Below are 17,213 nucleotides of genomic sequence, written 5' to 3'. Positions count from 1 at the left end.
GCTTTTGTTGCCATTGCTTTTGGTGTTTTAGACATGAAGTCCTTGCCCACGCCTATGTCCTGAATGGTATTGCCTAGGTTTTCTTGTAGGATTTTAATGGTTTTAGGTCTAACATATAAGTCTTTAATCCATCTTGAATTAATTTTTGTATAAGGTGTAAGGAAGGGATCCAGTTTCAGCTTTCTACATATGGCTAGCCAGTTTTCCCAGCACCATTTATTAAATAGGGAATCCTTTCCCCATTTCTTGTTTTTGTCAGGTTTGTCAAAGATCAGATAGTTGTAGCTATGTGGCGTCATTTCTGAGGGCTCTGTTCTGTTCCATTGATCTATGTCTCTGTTGTGGTACCAGTACCATGCTGTTTTGGTTACTGTAGCCTTGTAGTATAGTTTAAAGTCAGGTAGCGTGATGCCTCCAGCTTTGTTCTTTTGGCTTAGGATTGACTTGGCGATGCGGGCTCTTTTTTGGTTCCATATGAACTTTAAAGTAGTTTTTTCCAATTCTGTGAAGAAAGTCATTGGTAGCTTGATGGGGATGGCATTGAATCTATAAATGACCTTGGGCAGTATGGCCATTTTCACGATATTGATTCTTCCAACCCATGAGCATGGAATGTTCTTCCATTTGTTTGTATCCTCTTTTATTTCATTGAGCAGTGGTTTGTAGTTCTCCTTGAAGAGGTCCTTCACATCCCTTGTAAGTTGGATTCCTAGGTATTTTATTCTCTTTGAAGCAATTGTGAATGGGAGTTCACTCATGATTTGGCTCTCTGTTTGTCTGTTATTGGTGTACAAGAATGCTTGTGATTTTTGTACATTAATTTTGTATCCTGAGACTTTGCTGAAGTTGCTAATCACCTTAAGGAGATTTTGGGCTGAGACAATGGGGTTTTCTAGATATACAATCATGTCATCTGCAAACAGGGACAATTTGACTTCCTCTTTTCCTAATTGAATACCCTTTATTTCCTTCTCCTGCCTGATTGCTCTGGCCAGAACTTCCAGCACTATGTTGAAAAGGAGCGGTGAGAGAGGGCATCCCTGTCTTGTGCCAGTTTTCAGAGGGAATGCTTCCAGTTTTTGCCCATTCAGTATGATATTGGCTGTGGGTTTGTCATAGATAGCTCTTATTATTTTGAGATACGTCCCATCAATACCTAATTTATTGAGAGTTTTTAGCATGAAGGGTTGTTGAATTTTGTCAAAGGCCTTTTCTGCATCTATTGAGATAATCATGTGGTTTTTGTCTTTGGTTCTGTTTATATGCTGGATTACATTTATTGATTTGCGTGTGTTGAACCAGCCTTGCATCCCAGGGATGAAGCCCACTTGATCATGGTGGATAAGCTTTTTGATGTGCTGCTGGATTCAGTTTGCCAGTATTTTATTGAGGATTTTTGCATCAATGTTCATCAAGGATATTGGTCTGAAATTCTCTTTTTTGGTTATGTCTCTGCCAGGTTTTGGTATCAGGACGATGCTGGCTTCATAAAATGTGTTAGGGAGGATTCCCTCTTTTTCTATCGATTGGAATGGTTTCAGAAGGAATGGTACCAGTTCCTCCTTGTACCTCTGGTAGAATTCAGCTGTGAATCCGTCAGGTCCTGGACTCTTTTTGGTTGGTAAGCTATTGATTATTGCCACAATTTCAGAACCTGTTATTGGTCTATTCAGAGATTCAACTTCTTCCTGGTTTAGTCTTGGGAGGGTGTATTTGTCGAGGAATTTATCCATTTCTTCTAGATTTTCTAGCTTATTTGCATAGAGGTGTTTGTAGTATTCTCTGATGGTAGATTGTATTTCTGTGGGATCGGTGGTGATATCCCCTTTTTCGTTTTTTATTGCGTCTATTTGATTCTTCTCTCTTTTCTTCTTTATTAGTCTTGCTAGCGGTCCATCAATTTTGTTGATCTTTTCAAAAAACCAGCTCCTGGATTCATTAATTTTTTGAAGGGTTTTTTGTGTCTCTATTTCCTTCAGTTCTGCTCTGATTTTAGTTATTTCTAGCCTTCTGCTAGCTTTTGAATGTGTTTGCTCTTGCTTTTCTAGTTCTTTTAATTGTGATGTTAGGGTGTCAATTTTGGATCTTTCCTGCTTTCTCTTGTGGGCATTTAGTGCTATAAATTTCCCTCTACACACTGCTTTGAATGTGTCCCAGAGATTCTGGTATGTTGTGTCTTTGTTCTCGTTGGTTTCAAAGAACATCTTTATTTCTGCCTTCATTTCATTATGTACCCAATAGTCATTCAGGAGCAGGTTGTTCAGTTTCCATGTAGTTGAGCGGTTTTGAGTGAGTTTCTTAATCCTGAGTTCTAGTTTGATTGCACTGTGGTCTGAGAGACAGTTTGTTATAATTTCTGTTCTTTTACATTTGCTGAGGAGAGCTTTACTTCCAACTATGTGGTCAATTTTGGAATAGGTGTGGTGTGGTGCTGAAAAAAATGTATATTCTGTTGACCTGGGGTGGAGAGTTCTGTAGATGTCTATTAGGTCCACTTTATGTAGAACTGAGTTCAATTCCTGGATATCCTTGTTAACTTTCTGTCTCGTTGATCTGTCTAATGCTGACAGTGGGGTGTTAAAATCTCCCATTATTATTGTGTGGGAGTTTAAGTCCCTTTGTAGGTCACTGAGGACTTGCTTTATGAATCTGGGTGCTCCTGTGTTGGGTGCATATATATTTAGGATAGTTAGCTCTTCTTGTTGGATTGATCCCTTTACCATTATGTAATGGCCTTCTTTGTCTCTTTTGATCTTTGTTGGTTTAAAGTCTATTTTATCAGAGACTAGGATTGCAACCCCTGCCTTTTTTTGTTTTCCAGTTGCTTGATAGATCTTCCTCCATCCCTTTATTTTGAGTCTATGTGTGTCTCTGCACGTGAGATGGGTTTCCTGAATACAGCACACTGATGGGTCCTGACTCCTTATCCAGTTTGCCAGTCTGTGTCTTTTGATTGGAGCATTTAGCCCATTTACATTTAACGTTAATATTGTTATGTGTGAATCTGATCCTGTCATTATGATGTTAGTTGGTTATTTTGCTCATTAGTTGCTATTGTTTCTTCCTAGCCTCAATGGTCTTTACAATTTGGCATGTTTTTGCAGTGGCTGGTACCGGTTGTTCCTTTCCATGTTTAGTGCTTTCTTCAGGAGCTCTTTTAGGGCAGGCCTGATGGTGACAAAATCACTCAGCGTTTGCTTGTCTGTGAAGTATTTTATTTCTCCTTCACTTATGAAGCTTAGTTTGGCGGGATAGCAAATTCTGGGTTGAAAATTCTTTTCTTTAAGGATGTTGAATATCGGCCCCCACTCTCTTCTGGCTTGTAGAGTTTCTGCTGAGAGATCAGCTGTTAGTCTGATGGGCTTCCCTTTGTGGGTAACCCGACCTTTCTCTCTGGCTGCCCTTAACATTTTTTCCTTCATTTCAACTTTGGTGAATCTGACAATTATGTGTCTTGGAGTTGCCCTTCTCGAGGAGTATCTTTGTGGCGTTCTCTGTATTTCCTGAATCTGAATGCTGGCCTGCCTTGCTAGATTGGGGAAGTTCTCCTGGATAATATCTTGCAGAGTGTTTTCCAACTTGGTTCCATTCTCCCCATCATTTTCAGGTACACCAATCAGACGTAGGTTTGGTCTTTTCACATAGTCCCAAATTTCTCGGAGGCTTTGTTCATTTCTTTTTATTCTTTTTTCTCTAAACTTCCCTTCTCTCTTCATTTCATTCATTTCATCTTCCATCAGCGATACCCTTTCTTCCAGTTGATCGCATCTGCTACTGAGGCTTCTGCAATCTTCGCGTAGTTCTCGAAACTTGGCTTTCAGCTCCATCAGCTCCTTTAAGCCCTTCTCTCCATTGGTTATTCTAGTTATCCATTCTTCTAATATTTTTTCAAAGTTTTTAACTTCTTTGCTATTGTTTTGAATTTCCTCTCGTAGCTCAGAGTAGTTTGATCGTCTGAAGCCTTCTTCTCTCAACTCATCAAAGTCATCCTCCATCCAGCTTTGTTCCGTTGCTGGTGAGGAACTGCGTTCCTTTGGAGGAGGAGAGGTGCTCTGTTTTTTAGAGTTTCCAGTTTTTTTGTTCTGTTTTTTCCCCATCTTTGTGGTTTTATCTACTTTTTGTCTTTGCTGCTGGTGATGTACAGATGGGTTTTTGGTGTGGATGTCCTTTCTGTTTGTTAGTTTTCCTTCTACCAGACAGGACCCTCAGCTGCAGGTCTGTTGGAGTTTACTAGAGGTCCACTCCAGACCCTGTTTGGCTGGGTGTCAGCAGCGGTGGCTGCAGAACAGCGGATTTTCGTGAGACCACAAATTCAGCTGTCTGATAGTTCGTCTGAAAGTTTTGTCTCAGAGGAGTACCCGGTTGAATGAGGTGTCAGTCTGTCCCTACTGGGGGGGGTGCCTCCCAGTTAGGCTGCTCAGGGGTGAGGGACCCACTTTAGGAGGCAGTCTGTCCGTTCTCAGATCTCCAGCTGCGTGCTGGGAGAACCACTACTCTCTTCAAAGCTGTCAGTCAGACAGGGACCTTTAAGTCTGTGGAGGTTCTTGCTGAGTTTTTGTTTGTCTGTGCCCTGCCCCCAGAGGTGGAGCCTATAGAGGCAGGCAGGCCTCCTTGAGCTGTGGTGGGCTCCACCCAGTTCGAGCTTCCTGGCTGCTTTGTTTACCTAAGCAAGCCTGGGCAATGGCGGGCGCCCCTCCCCCAGCCTCGCTGCCGCCTTGCAGCTTGATCTCAGACTGCTGTGCTAGCAATCAGCAAGACTCCGTGGGCACAGGACCCTCCGAGCCAGGTGCGGGACACAATCTCCTAGTGTGCCGTTTTCCAGGCCTGTTGGAAAAGCGCAGTATTGGGGTGGGACTGACCTGATATTCCAGGTGCCGTCTGTTTCCCCTTTCTTTGACTAGGAAAGGGAACTCCCTGACCCCTTGCGCTTCCCGAGTGAGGCAATGCCTCGCCCTGCTTCGGCTCGCGCACAGTGCGTTTCACCGACTGTCCTGCACCCACTGTTAGGCACTCCCTAGTGAGATGAAACCGGTACCTCAAGCAGAAATGCAGAAATCACCCGTCTTCTGTGTCGCTGGGGCTGGGAGCTGGAGACCGGAGCTGTTCCTATTCGGCCATCTTGGCTCCACCCCATTGTGGTTCTTTTGGTCTGGGAAATGTCCTAATTACATCTTTGCTTTCATTATAGGGAGGGGATGTAGAGTCAGCCCAGGCTCTGGCTTTTAGAGATTAAGTCAATAGTTAAGACCTAACAGAGTCACCCCATTGATAAACTAATAGCACAAGGTGTAATTTTGACCTCATTTTGTATTCCCAGCCGTGCCTCAGATCAACTGCGATGTCAAAGCCGGAAAGATCATCAATCCTGAGTTCATTGTGAAATGTCCGGCAGGATGCCAAGACCCCAAATACCATGTTTATGGCACTGACGTGTACGCATCCTACTCCAGTGTGTGTGGCGCTGCCGTACACAGGTGAGTGGTTCTGAGCTACTTAATAACTAACTAGGAATCAGGTGTTGGCAGGGAGCACCCATGCAAGGTTGCCATATTTAGCAAGCAAAAATTACAAATTTTTTTAGCTCAAAATCTTTATTTAATCTTCTTTTAAAAAGTACTTTTACTGGATATAGAAATCTAGCCAACAGTTGTTTTTTTCTTCTTTCATTCAGCACTTTATTATGCTTCATTTTCTCCTTGCATAGTTTCAGATGACAAGTCTGTATTCATTTTTTATCTTTGTTCCTCTATGCATAATGCGTCATTTTCCTTTGGTTACTTTTAAGATTTTCTCTTTATCATTTGTTCTCGAAGATGTGGTTATAATGTGCTCTTGTGGAGTTTTCTTTTTTATCCTGATTGACAGTCATAGAGCTTAAATAGTTCATCAAATTTGGGGATTTTAAGCAATTGTCTCCAAATATTCTTTGCCCTTGCCCCAGCCTCTCCTTCTGAAACTTTATGTTACACTACTTCAAATTATCCCACAGGTCACTGAGACATTGCTCTTTTTTTATTTTTTTTCAACTCTTATTTTAGATTCCAGGAGTACATGTGCAGGTTTGTTACAAAGGCATATTACATGATGCTGGGGTTTGGAGTACAAATGAACCCATCACCCAGGAAGTGAGCATAGTACTAAATAGGTAGCTTTTCAGACTTCGCCTCCCTCCCTCCCGCTTCTTGTATTCCCCAGTGTCTGTTGTTTCCATCTTTGCATCCATGAGTACTCCATACTTAGCTCCCGCTTATAAGTGAGAACATGCAATATTTGGTGTTCTGTCTCTGCATTAGTTCACTTAGGATAATGGCCTCCAGATGCATTCATGTTGCTGCAAAGGACAAAATTTGTTCTTTTATATGGCTGCATAGTATTCCATGGTATATATGTACCACATTTTCTTTATCCAATCCACCACTGATAGGCACCTCAGTTGGTTCCATGTCTTTGCTATTGTGAATAGTGCTGCAGCGAACATACTGGTGCATATGTCTTTTTGGTAGAAGGATTTATTTTCCTTTCAGTATATACCCAGCAATGGGTATATATAGTCAGCAATGGGATTGCTGGGTCAAATGGTTGTTCATTAGTTCTTTGAGAAATCTCCAAACTGCTCTCCACATTGGCTGAACTAATTTACATTCCCACCAACAATGTATAAGCATTCCCTTTTCTCTGCAGCCCACCAACATCTATTATTTTTTGGCTTTTTAACAAAAGCCATTCTGACTGGTGTAAGATGGTATCTCATTGTGGTTTTGATTTGCATTTCTCTGATGATTGGTGATGATGAGTATTTTTTCATATGTTTTTTGGCTGCTTGTATGTTTTCTTTTGAGAAATGTCTGTTCGCGTCCTTTGCCCACTTTTTAATGTGGTTGTTTTTTTTGATTGTTTGATTGTTTAAGTCCCTTATAGATTCTGGATATTAGACCTTCGTTTGATGCATAGTTTGCAAATATTTCCTCTCTTTCTATAGGTTTTCTGTTTACTCCACTGATAAGTTCTTTTGCTGTGCAGAGCTCTTTAGTTTAATTAGATCCCACTCATCAATTTTTTTTTTTGTTGCAATTGCTTTTGAGGACTTAGATATAAATTATTTGCCAAGACCAATGTCAAGAAGGGTATTTTCTAGGTTTTCTTCTAGGATTTCTATAGTGCGAAGTCTTACATGTAAGTCTTTAATCCATCTTGAGTTAATTTTTGTATATGTTGATAGAGAGGGATCCAGTTTCATTCTTTTGCATATGGATAGCCAGTTATCCTCAGCACCATTTATTGAATAGGGAATCCTTTCCCTATTGCTTATTTGCAGGTGTATGGCTTTATTCCTGAGTTTTCTATTCTTTTCCATTGTCTACGTGTCTGGTTTTTGTACAGATACCATGTTGTTTTGGTTGCTGTAGCCTTGTAGTATCATCTGATAATGTGATACCTCCAGCTTTTTTCTTTTTGCTTAGAATTTTTTTGGCTCTTCAGGCTTTTTTTTGGTTCCATGAATTTTAGAATAGTTTTTTTCTAATTCTGTGAAAAATTTCATTGGCGGTTTGATAAAAATAATGTTGAATCTGTACATTGCTTTGGGCAGTATGGTCATTTTAACAATATTGATTCTTCCACTCCATGAGCATGGAATATTTTTCCATTTTTTCATGCCATCTCTGACTTCTTCCGGGAGCGTTTTACAATTCTCCTTGTAGAGATCTTTCGCCTCCTCAGTTAGATGTATTCCTAAGCATTTTCTTCTTCTTGTGGCTACTGTAAATGGGATTGTGTTCTGATAGGGCTCTCAGCTTGAATGTTATATATAGAAATGCTACTGATTTTTATACATCAGTTTTGTATTCTGAAACTACTGAAATCATTTATCAGCTCAAGGAGCCTTTTGGTGGAGTCTTTAGGGTTTTCTAGGTATAGAGTCATATCGTCAGTGAAGACAGATAGTTTGACTTCTTCTTTTCCTATTTAAATTCCTTTTATGTATTTCTCTTGCCTGGTTGCTTTGGCTAGGACTTCTAGTACTATGTGAAATAGGAGTGGTGAGAGTGAACATCTTGTCTTGTTCCAGTTCTCAAAGAGAATGCTTCCAGCTTTTGCCCATTCAGTGTGATGTTGGCTGTGGATTTGTCATAGATAGCTCATTATTTTGAGGTTATGTTCCTATAATATCTAGTCAGTTGAGAGTTTTTATCATGAAAGGATATTGGATCTTATCAAAAGATTTTTCTGTGTCTATTGAGATGATCATATGGTTTTTGTTTTTAATTCTGTTTATATGGTAAATCATTTTTATTGATTTGCATACGTTGAACCAACCTTGCATCCCAGGAATAAAGCCTACTTGATTGTGGTGAATTAGCTTTTTGATGTTCTGCTGGATTTGGTTTGCCAGTATTCTGTTGAGGATTTTTGCATCTATGTTCATCAGAGATATTGGTCTGTAGTTTTATTTTTTTTCACATGTCTCAACTAGGTTTTGGTATCCGGATGATGTTGGCTTCTTAAAATGAGTTAGGGAGGATTCCTTACTCCTTGATATTTTGGAATAGTTTCAGTAGTATTGGTACCAGCTCTTTGTACTTCTGGTAGAGTTCGGCTGTGAATCTATCTGGTCCAGGGCTTTTTTTTGGTTAGTAGGTTTTTTATTATTAATTCAATTTCGGAACTTGTTAGTGGTCTGTTTAGGATTTTCTTTCTAGTTCAATCTTGGGAGGTTGTGTGTTTACAGGACTTTATGCATTTCCTGTAGATTTTCTAGTTTGTGTGCATAGAAGTCTTCATAATAGTTTCTGAAGATCTTTTGTATTTTTGTGGGATTGGTTGTAATGTAATCTTTGTCATTTCAGACTGTGCATTTTTGGGTCTTCTTTCTTTATTCCTTCATTAATCTAGCTAGTGGTCTATCAATCTTGTTTATCCTTTCAAAAACCAAACTTTTGGTTTCATTGATGTTTTATATAGATTTTCACAATTCAATTTCATTCAATTCTGCTCTAATTTTAGTTATTTCTTTTCTCCCACTGGCTTTTATGTTAGTGTGTTCTTATTTTTCTATTTCCTCTAATGTGAGATATTAGATTGTTAATATGAGATATTTAGAACTTCTTAATATAGCCATTTTGCACTATAAAATTTCCACTCAAAACCCTTTCACTGCATCCCAGAGATTTTGGTATGTTGTGTCTCTATTTTCATTAATTTCAATAGTTTTTTATTTCTACATTAATTTCATTGTTTACCCAAAAGTCATTCAGGAGTAGGTTGTTTAATTTCCGTATAATTGTGTGGCTTTGAGAGATCTTCTTGGTATTGATTTTTATTTTTATTGCACTGTGTTCCAAGAGTATGATTGGTATGATTTCAAATTTTTTTAATTTATTGAGGCTTGCTTTATAGCTAAACATGTGGTAAATCATAGAGTATGTTCCCTGTGCAGATGAGAAGAATGTATATCTGTGGTTGTTGGGTGGAGTATTCTATAGATGTCTATTAGAGCCAACTGATCAAGTGTTGAGTTTAAGTCCAGAATTTCTTTGTCAGTTTTCTGTCTCAAGGATCTAACACTGTCAGTGGGGTGTTGAAGTCCCCTACTATTATTGTGTGGCTGTCTAAGTCTTTCCATGGGACTAGAAGTACTTGTTTTATGAATCTGGGTCCTCCAATATTGGGTGTGTATATATTTAGGATAGTTTTCTTGTTGAATTGAACGCTTTATCATTATGTAATACCCTTCTTTGTCTGTTTACTGTTGTTGGTTTAAAATCTGATATAAGAATAGTGACCTCTGTAGATCTTTCTTCATCCCTTTACTTTGAGCCTATGGGTGTTATTACATGTGAGACGGTCTCCTGAAGACAGTAGATGGCTGAGTCTTGTTTCTTAATCCAACTTGCCACACTATGCCTTTTAAGTGGGGCATTAGACCATTTACATTCAAGGTTAATATTGATATATGAGGTTTCGACCTGGTCATAATGTTGTCAGCTGGTTGTTTTGTAGACTTGGTTGTGTAGTTGCTTTATAGGGTCTCTGGGCTATGAACTTAAGTATTTTTTTGTGGTAGCAGATATTGTTCTTTCATTTCCATGTTCAGAACTCCCTTAAGGACCTCCTGTAAGGCTCATCTAGTGGCAATGAATTCCCTTAGCATTTGCTTATCTGAAAAGTGTTTTATTTCTCCTTTGCTTATAAAGCTTAGTTTGGCAGAATATGAAATTTTTTGTTGGAATTTCTTTTCTTTAAGGATGCTGAGAACAGGCTCCCAATCTCTTCTGGCTTGTAAACTTTCTGCTGAGAAGTCCACTGTTAGCCTGATGGGGCTCCCTTTGTAGGTGATCTGACCCTTTGATTACCTTTAAGACTTTTTTCTTTCACTTTGACATTGGAGAATCAGATGAGTATCTATCTTGAGAGTGGTCATCTTGTATAGTATCTCACTCACAGAGATTTGCTGAATTTCTTGAATTTGTATGTTGACCTCTCCAGTGAGACTGGGGGAATTTTCACGAACTATATATCCTCAAATATCTTTTCTAAGTTGCTTACTCTCTCTCCTTCTCGCTCAGGAAGGCCAATGAGTCATAGCCTCCTTTGGTTGGTCACCTTACATAAGTCCGTATTTCTCAGAGGTTTTCTTCATTTCTTAAATTCTTTTTTCTTTATTTTTGTCTGACTGCATTGGTTCAAAGAACTGGTCTTCAAGCTTGGAAATTCTTTCCTCAGCTTGACCTACTCTGTTGTTAATGTTTCCAAATGTATTGTGAAATTTCTGTAGTAAAATTTTCAATCCCAGAAGTTCAGTTTGGTTCTTTCTTAAAATGGCTGTGTGGTTTTTCAAGTCTTGGATCATTTTATTGGCTTCCTTGGATTGGGTTTCAACTTTCTTCTGAATCTCGTTGAGCTTCCTTGCCCCAGTTTCTTCACTCGCACCTTCATCAGGTCCTATTCAGGACTAAGAGCTGGTCCTGGCACTCAGCAACTTCGTGCAAGGTTGCTGGCTTCCTCCTTTTTTCACCTCTGGGTCTGCATTGCCTCTCTATTGACTTTCACTGTTTTCTCTCAAAACATCTGTTCAAAGTGTGATGGTTTACTTGATATTTGGTTTTTCTGTGAGAGAAGCACTTCCCAGCTGTGTAGTCAATCATCTTGTCACCCTCCCTGGAAAACCTACAAACTTAACTGAGCATCCTGTGTTTCCTCCGTCGACCTTACTGTGGAGGGATGACTTGGAAGTCATGCATGGTCCTGCATCTTTCATCATAGCACTCCATAAAAAAGGACAACTGACTTCTCTTTACACTTTGATGGGGAGAGGAAGAGAATTTTACTCTTTCATGTTCATGACAAGGAATCCAAAGTTCTTGATGATATAAACTCATTTTTTCTACCTGTATGTGCTAAGCAAGGAAATTATGGAGATGTTACCAAGGAAAGCCCAAAAGTTTGGAGGAAGAAATATCACAGCTATGATGATGGGTTGGACAAAAATGGGGTTGGGGAAAGTGGAGAAGGATGACAGGTAATACCACTTGGTCAGCTGTTGGTCTGGGATCCAGGAAGGAAGACAGAAGGCATGGCATGCTTTGAACTAAGTCACTACCTAAATGAAGATACCGTAACAAAATCCTCATACCACCCTTGCTTACGTTTATAGTCAAAATGTAGATAAATGCATGCTTACTTAATATCTTTGGAATTAAGACTAGCATGTATGTGCCAAGCACTTCACCTTCTTAATCTTATTTAATCCTAGCAATAATTCCTCTATGCAGTTTCTACTACTCTTATGCACATCTTAAAGATGAAGGTAGGTTGAATCACTTTTCTAAAGCCATACTATTAAAAAGTATCATAGTGGGGACTCAAACCCAAGTCCAGCTGACTTCAGCACCTGTACTCCTAACTGCTGCCCAGGACAGCTTTGAGATGTGACTCAGGAGTCAACACTTGGCTACTGGATGCTGGATAAAGTTTCTGAATTATTCAGACTTCTGTTATCTTTTTCCTTTTCCTTTTTTGCACATAAGTGGGTTGATTGTTCAGTTGTACCTCTGCAAGGGAGAGAAAATATATAAAATTCATTCTATTTCAAGGTGTCTAGTTAGTAGACTCTCTGAAATTTGAGGGAGCAGCAAGACAAAAACTATGCATAAAATAAAGTTTAAGAGTTACTAGTAGATTTCATTGGCTATAGTAATCTTTTCCCCATTACTGCAGAGGGGTGAGGAGCGAACTGGTTTTTCAATGGGAATGGGATTACAAAAGCTCTATTAAGGATAAGTAGTAAAACATTAAAGAAAAACGACACCAAAAGCTGTTCCATAACTCCAGACTACGGAATAAAAATCACTGAATGCTATTTCATAACTTCAGACTATGAAATAGAAATGTTTTGCTTTCACCCTGAAATCAATTTCATACTAAAAGGGAAAAGTTATACAAATCTACACACACGTGTTTGCACACCCATGGATGCCTCCCACACATACTTCCAGCCCACAGCACCAACAGCCCTCTCCAGTCCATGTCTTTGTACACACTCCAGTGTCTGTGTAGAAAGTGACATCTGCTGCAAAGGGTGAGCCTGTCTTAGGGTTGCCTGTATTTTTTCAGTTTTGATCCTAGATGATTCGTTCTTGCTTCCTCTGGCACTTGCTGGGTCTCTCTTGCACTTCCACATTTGCGAGGGAGTATAGAGCCACAAGAGTAAATTTGACCTCACCAAAGATGACATTAAAATAACATGTAATCACTAGGTGCGGTGGCTCACGCCTGTAATCCCAGCACTTTGGGAGGCCGAGATGGGCAGATCACGAGGTCAGGAATTCGAGTCCCAGCCTGGCCAACATGGTGAAATCCCGTCTCTACTAAAAATATAAAAATTAGCTGGGCATGATGGTGCACACATGTAATCCCAGCTACTCGGGAGGCTGAGGCAGGAGAATCGCTTGAACCTGGGAGGCGGAGGTTGCGGTGAGCCAAGATCATGCTATTGCACTTCAGCCTGGGTGACAGAACAAGACTCTGTCTCAAAAAAAAGAAGAAGAAAAAATAACATGTAATCTTTTGCACTGTGATTCTCTCCTTCTAGCAGCATCTCACCCTTATAAGGTTGTTGTTAGCATCCTCATTTGTTACATAAGAAACTGAGGTATCAAAAAGCTAATTAAATTCCTAGTTAAGGCTGGGTGCAGTGGCTCATGCCTGTAATCCCGGCACTTTGGGATGCCAAGGTGGGCAGATCACCCGAGGTCAGGAGTTCAAGACCAGCCTGGCCAACAAGGCAAAACCCCATCTCTACTAAATGCAAAAAAATTTAGCTGGGTGTGGTGGCTCACGCCTGTAATCCCAACACTTTGGGAGGCCACGGGCAGATCACCTGAGGTCAGGAGTTCAAGACCAGCCTGGCCAACATGGTGAAACCCCGTCTCTACTAAAAATATGAAAATCAGCTGGGTGTGGTGGTGGGCACCTATAATCCCAGCTACTCAGGAGGCTGAGGCACAAGAATCGCTTAAGCTTGGAAGGCGGAGGTTGCAGTGAGCTGAGATCTTGCCACTGCACTCCAGCCTGGGTGAGACAGAGTGAGACCCTGTCTGAAATAAATAAATAAATTCCTAGTTAGATCCACAATGAGGATTAAAACTCATGCCCCCTTACTTCCAGCCTGGAGCCCAGGTGATATATTTACATAAGAACTGGGGAGTCCCAGCACTGCTTAGTGTACAAAGTGAGGACTCAAGCAAGGTGTAGACTTTACGGTAGCGAAAGTTGGAAAATGCTTTATGGTGGAAGGATGTGCCCTGTGGAGAAAATAAGAAGGGCATTGACAGGACCAAGGCTCTATAATTCCAGCATTTGGGTTAGAGTGTAGGAACTTGGTGGGAAAAATATAAATGAGGGGACAGGGGCAGAAAAGAAGAGCTTGATTCGCTTGTTTTGCAAAAAACAAGATTTGCTGCTTGAGCAACTGAGTGCCACTGTGACTTCCCAGACCAGTGACTGATAAAGTGGAAAATCTGTTTGGAAAGAGGCACCACTATTCATAGGGAAGATAAATAAAAGTCTTAAGAGGAAACAGACAGGAATTTTGGAAGCTATCCATTTTGTTTTTCACAAACAGTGCAAATCTGTTTTCAGAAGGCAGGATTTAAAATATAGAGAACATGAGCAGAAAGTATATTGGGGATCTAGAACCATCGTCCTGCCAGAGTCCTAACAGTCAGAAGTGGGAGACTGGAGACAGTGTACTTTGGTTTAGAAACTCGGATTAATTTGCATTAAAGGGTTTAATGTTCATATTCTATATCACGATCAGAGGTCTTAGTACAAGAAATTCCCTTAATTCCTTCAAACCAAAGGGATAATGAACATATTTGAGGCATCATATGTTGGCTCAGGCTTGTCCTAAACTAACTCCTATGTTTAAAGCATGGCCAAGCGCAGGGGAGAGGAGAGATTTCTCTGAGAAGGTGCAATGAAAAGACCATCTCCATGCAGGACACTCTTCACGCTGATCTCTGACCAGCGCCCACCCTCAGAAGAGCAGCCATTCGACACCAGGCCCTAGCGGTGAACTATCCGTTCTCTCTGAGCCAAGGTACTGACCTTCAGTTGTCCCAGTCCCCTGGCACTGGAATCGGGGGGAGGTGAACATCAAGGCCATGCTCAGCACCATGCAGGGTACCTGAGGAATGCAAGGAAGTGGAACTGGGCTTGCTTTTCCGGAGAATATCTATGAAGTGCCTCCATCCGAGTGATACAAATGATGAGGCGGTATTTACATAAATTCTCCAAATTACCATGGCTCTGAGCCCCCATCTGCCTCCTAAGTGGAACCACAGCTTTTTTCAGACTCTCTCCCTCCTCCTCCGGTGTCCCCTACATTGGTCAAGCCTCCTGTGCATCCTGCTTCTTTGCCTTGTGGATGCCTCCTGAAGTGTAATGACCACTGACTTCCCTGGGATCTGCCCTGGATACAGCCACTTCCAAGATGAGGCTTCACTCTCTGACCCAACAGGAAAATCTCATGAGAACACAATAGTTCTGCATCTCTACTTGTCCCCAAATCCGAGTTGTCAGTCTTAAATAACCCTCAGCAGCCCAGTCCAGCTTGAGAATCCCCTCCCCATTCTCTAAAAACAGCCTGAAGGATGCTCAGCCCCTGAGGTGAGGGAGGTGGTGGTGTGGGGCTTCCCTCTCTGAGGTACTGTTATGCGCACGTTCATGGTATAATGGGATGTAAATCTAAGACAGAATAGTTTATCTGAGGGAAAAGAAAAAGGTAAGAGTTATTTCCGTTTTTCCCATAATTATAAGTAAAGACAGCATTGGGTCGTTTTTTAAAATGTATTTAATAATTAGAATTTTCAGTCTGAGTCAGTGGTGTGCTGGTAAATGTTTTTTTTTTTTTTTTTTGAGATGGAGTCTCACTCTGTCGCCCAGGCTGGAGTGCAGTGGTGCAATCTTGGCTCACTGCAAGCTCCGCCTCCCAGGTTCACGCCATTCTCCTGCCTCAGCCTCTCCGAGTAGCTGGGACTACAGGTGCCCGCCACCACGCCAGGCTAATTTTTTGTATTTTTAGTAGAGACGGGGTTTCACCATGGTCTCGATCTCCTGACCTCGTGATCCGCCCGCCTCGGCCTCCCAAAGTGCTGGGATTACAAGCGTGAGCCATTTAACAACAAGCTCTCTAATGCAGGGAGGAGATGGGCTTGACTTGCCAATTTCCACTGTATAAATACTTTCACCATTGTTTATTCCAAGCTACCAATGTCAAGTCAACCAGCTCACCCCAATCCTGATAGCATAACAATTGGCTCTCACAGAGTGTGAATTAGTTCAACCATTGTGGAAAACAGTGTGGCAATTCTTCAAAGACATAGAAGCAGAAATACCATTTGAACCAGCAATCCCATTACTGGGTACATACCCAAAGGAATACAAATCATTCTATTATAAAGATACATGCACACATATGTTCATTGCAGCACTATTCAAATAGCAAAAACATGGAATCAACCTAAATACCCATCAGTAATAGACTGGATAAAGAAAATATGGTACATATACACCATGGAATACTATGCAGCCATAAAAGGAATGAGATCATGTCCTTTGCAGGGACATGGATTAAATTGGAAACCATTATCCTCAGCATACTAACACAGGGACAGAAAACCAAACACCGCATGTTCTCACTATGCGTGGGGGCTGCTGATGAGAACACACGGACACATGAGTTGGGGAGCAACATACACTGGGGCCTGTCAGAGTGGGGGGCGGGGGAGGGAGAGCATCAGGAAGAATAACTAATAGATGCTGTGCCGAATACCCAGGTGATGGGATGATCTATGCAGCAAAAACACCATAGCATGCATTTACTTATGTAACAAACCTGCACATCTGGCACATGTACCCTGAACTTCAAATAAAAGTTGAAGAAGAAAAAAATTGGCTCTCAAAAGCAGGTGTCCGTGGCACCTTCTTATGTGGAAACATAAAATGCTGTCCTTTCCATGAGAAATATTTCCATTTCATTGGGAGACAAAATAAACTCCAGAAATTTTCAGGAAATAGTACAAGACGGAACAAAATCAGAGTTTAAGTTGTGAGAACAAGATTCTAAGCAGGGAAGGAGGTAGCAAAGTCATGTCAGAATCTCTGTGGGGAAGGAGAAATTGGAAACTCACTGCCCTTTGGCAGCAGCACAGGCCTGGTCAGGCAGAGGGAACCAGGTCTTCTGGGGTGAAACAGCAGCATCGTCAGAGCCATGGGAGTGGGAATGGCTGAAACCAGCCTGCCTGCCATCGGGAGATGTGAGGGAACTCAATCACAGGGAGCCCCGAGAGACGAGAGCAAGTGAGGAGGAGTTGGCTTCGGGAGATGCCTGTGCTTTTGAACTCTCGAGAGGTAGATGGAAGCAAGAGGGACAAACTGAGGACTTAAGGCGAGTTCAACCTGGGTTTAAATCCCTCTTGCAATTTACTAGTTAGAAAATTCCAGGTGAGTCATGCAACCTCACACAGCCTGTTTCTACGGAATGAATGGCAATAACAGCATTCCCTCCACTCCACAACTCAGGTTTGCTGGGAGAACCCAGTGGGACACCACATATGAGAACAGTTTTAAAGCAATTAAGTGCTTTACATGTTGAGTAGTATTACCACTTTCTTTCCTTCTATGCCATTGGGAGGCTGAGGGTTGAACGTTGT

The 17,213-nt window shown here is 41.1% G+C and overlaps 1 protein-coding gene and 1 long non-coding RNA gene across 2 annotated transcripts in view; one reads left to right on the top strand and one right to left on the bottom strand.

The window, feature by feature from the left end:
• VIT (vitrin) overlaps positions 1-17,213 on the top strand; it is a 123,095-nt gene that overhangs the window by 48,021 nt on the left and 57,861 nt on the right. Inside the window, exon 4 of the mRNA XM_032176675.2 lies at positions 5,318-5,474. Coding sequence (XP_032032566.1) covers positions 5,318-5,474 — 157 coding nt within the window. The remainder of the gene's footprint in view (positions 1-5,317; positions 5,475-17,213) is intronic.
• Positions 1-17,213, bottom strand: part of LOC131381384 (uncharacterized) — a 112,496-nt gene that overhangs the window by 70,388 nt on the left and 24,895 nt on the right. The window lies entirely within an intron of this gene.

The sequence above is a fragment of the Hylobates moloch genome, unplaced genomic scaffold, assembly GCF_009828535.3.
Source record: "Hylobates moloch isolate HMO894 unplaced genomic scaffold, HMol_V3 SCAFFOLD_15, whole genome shotgun sequence".
In the NCBI taxonomy this organism is placed as follows: Eukaryota; Metazoa; Chordata; class Mammalia; order Primates; family Hylobatidae; genus Hylobates; species Hylobates moloch.
The sequence above is the reverse complement of the archived record's forward strand: the minus strand, read 5'-3'. Positions and strand labels throughout refer to the sequence as shown.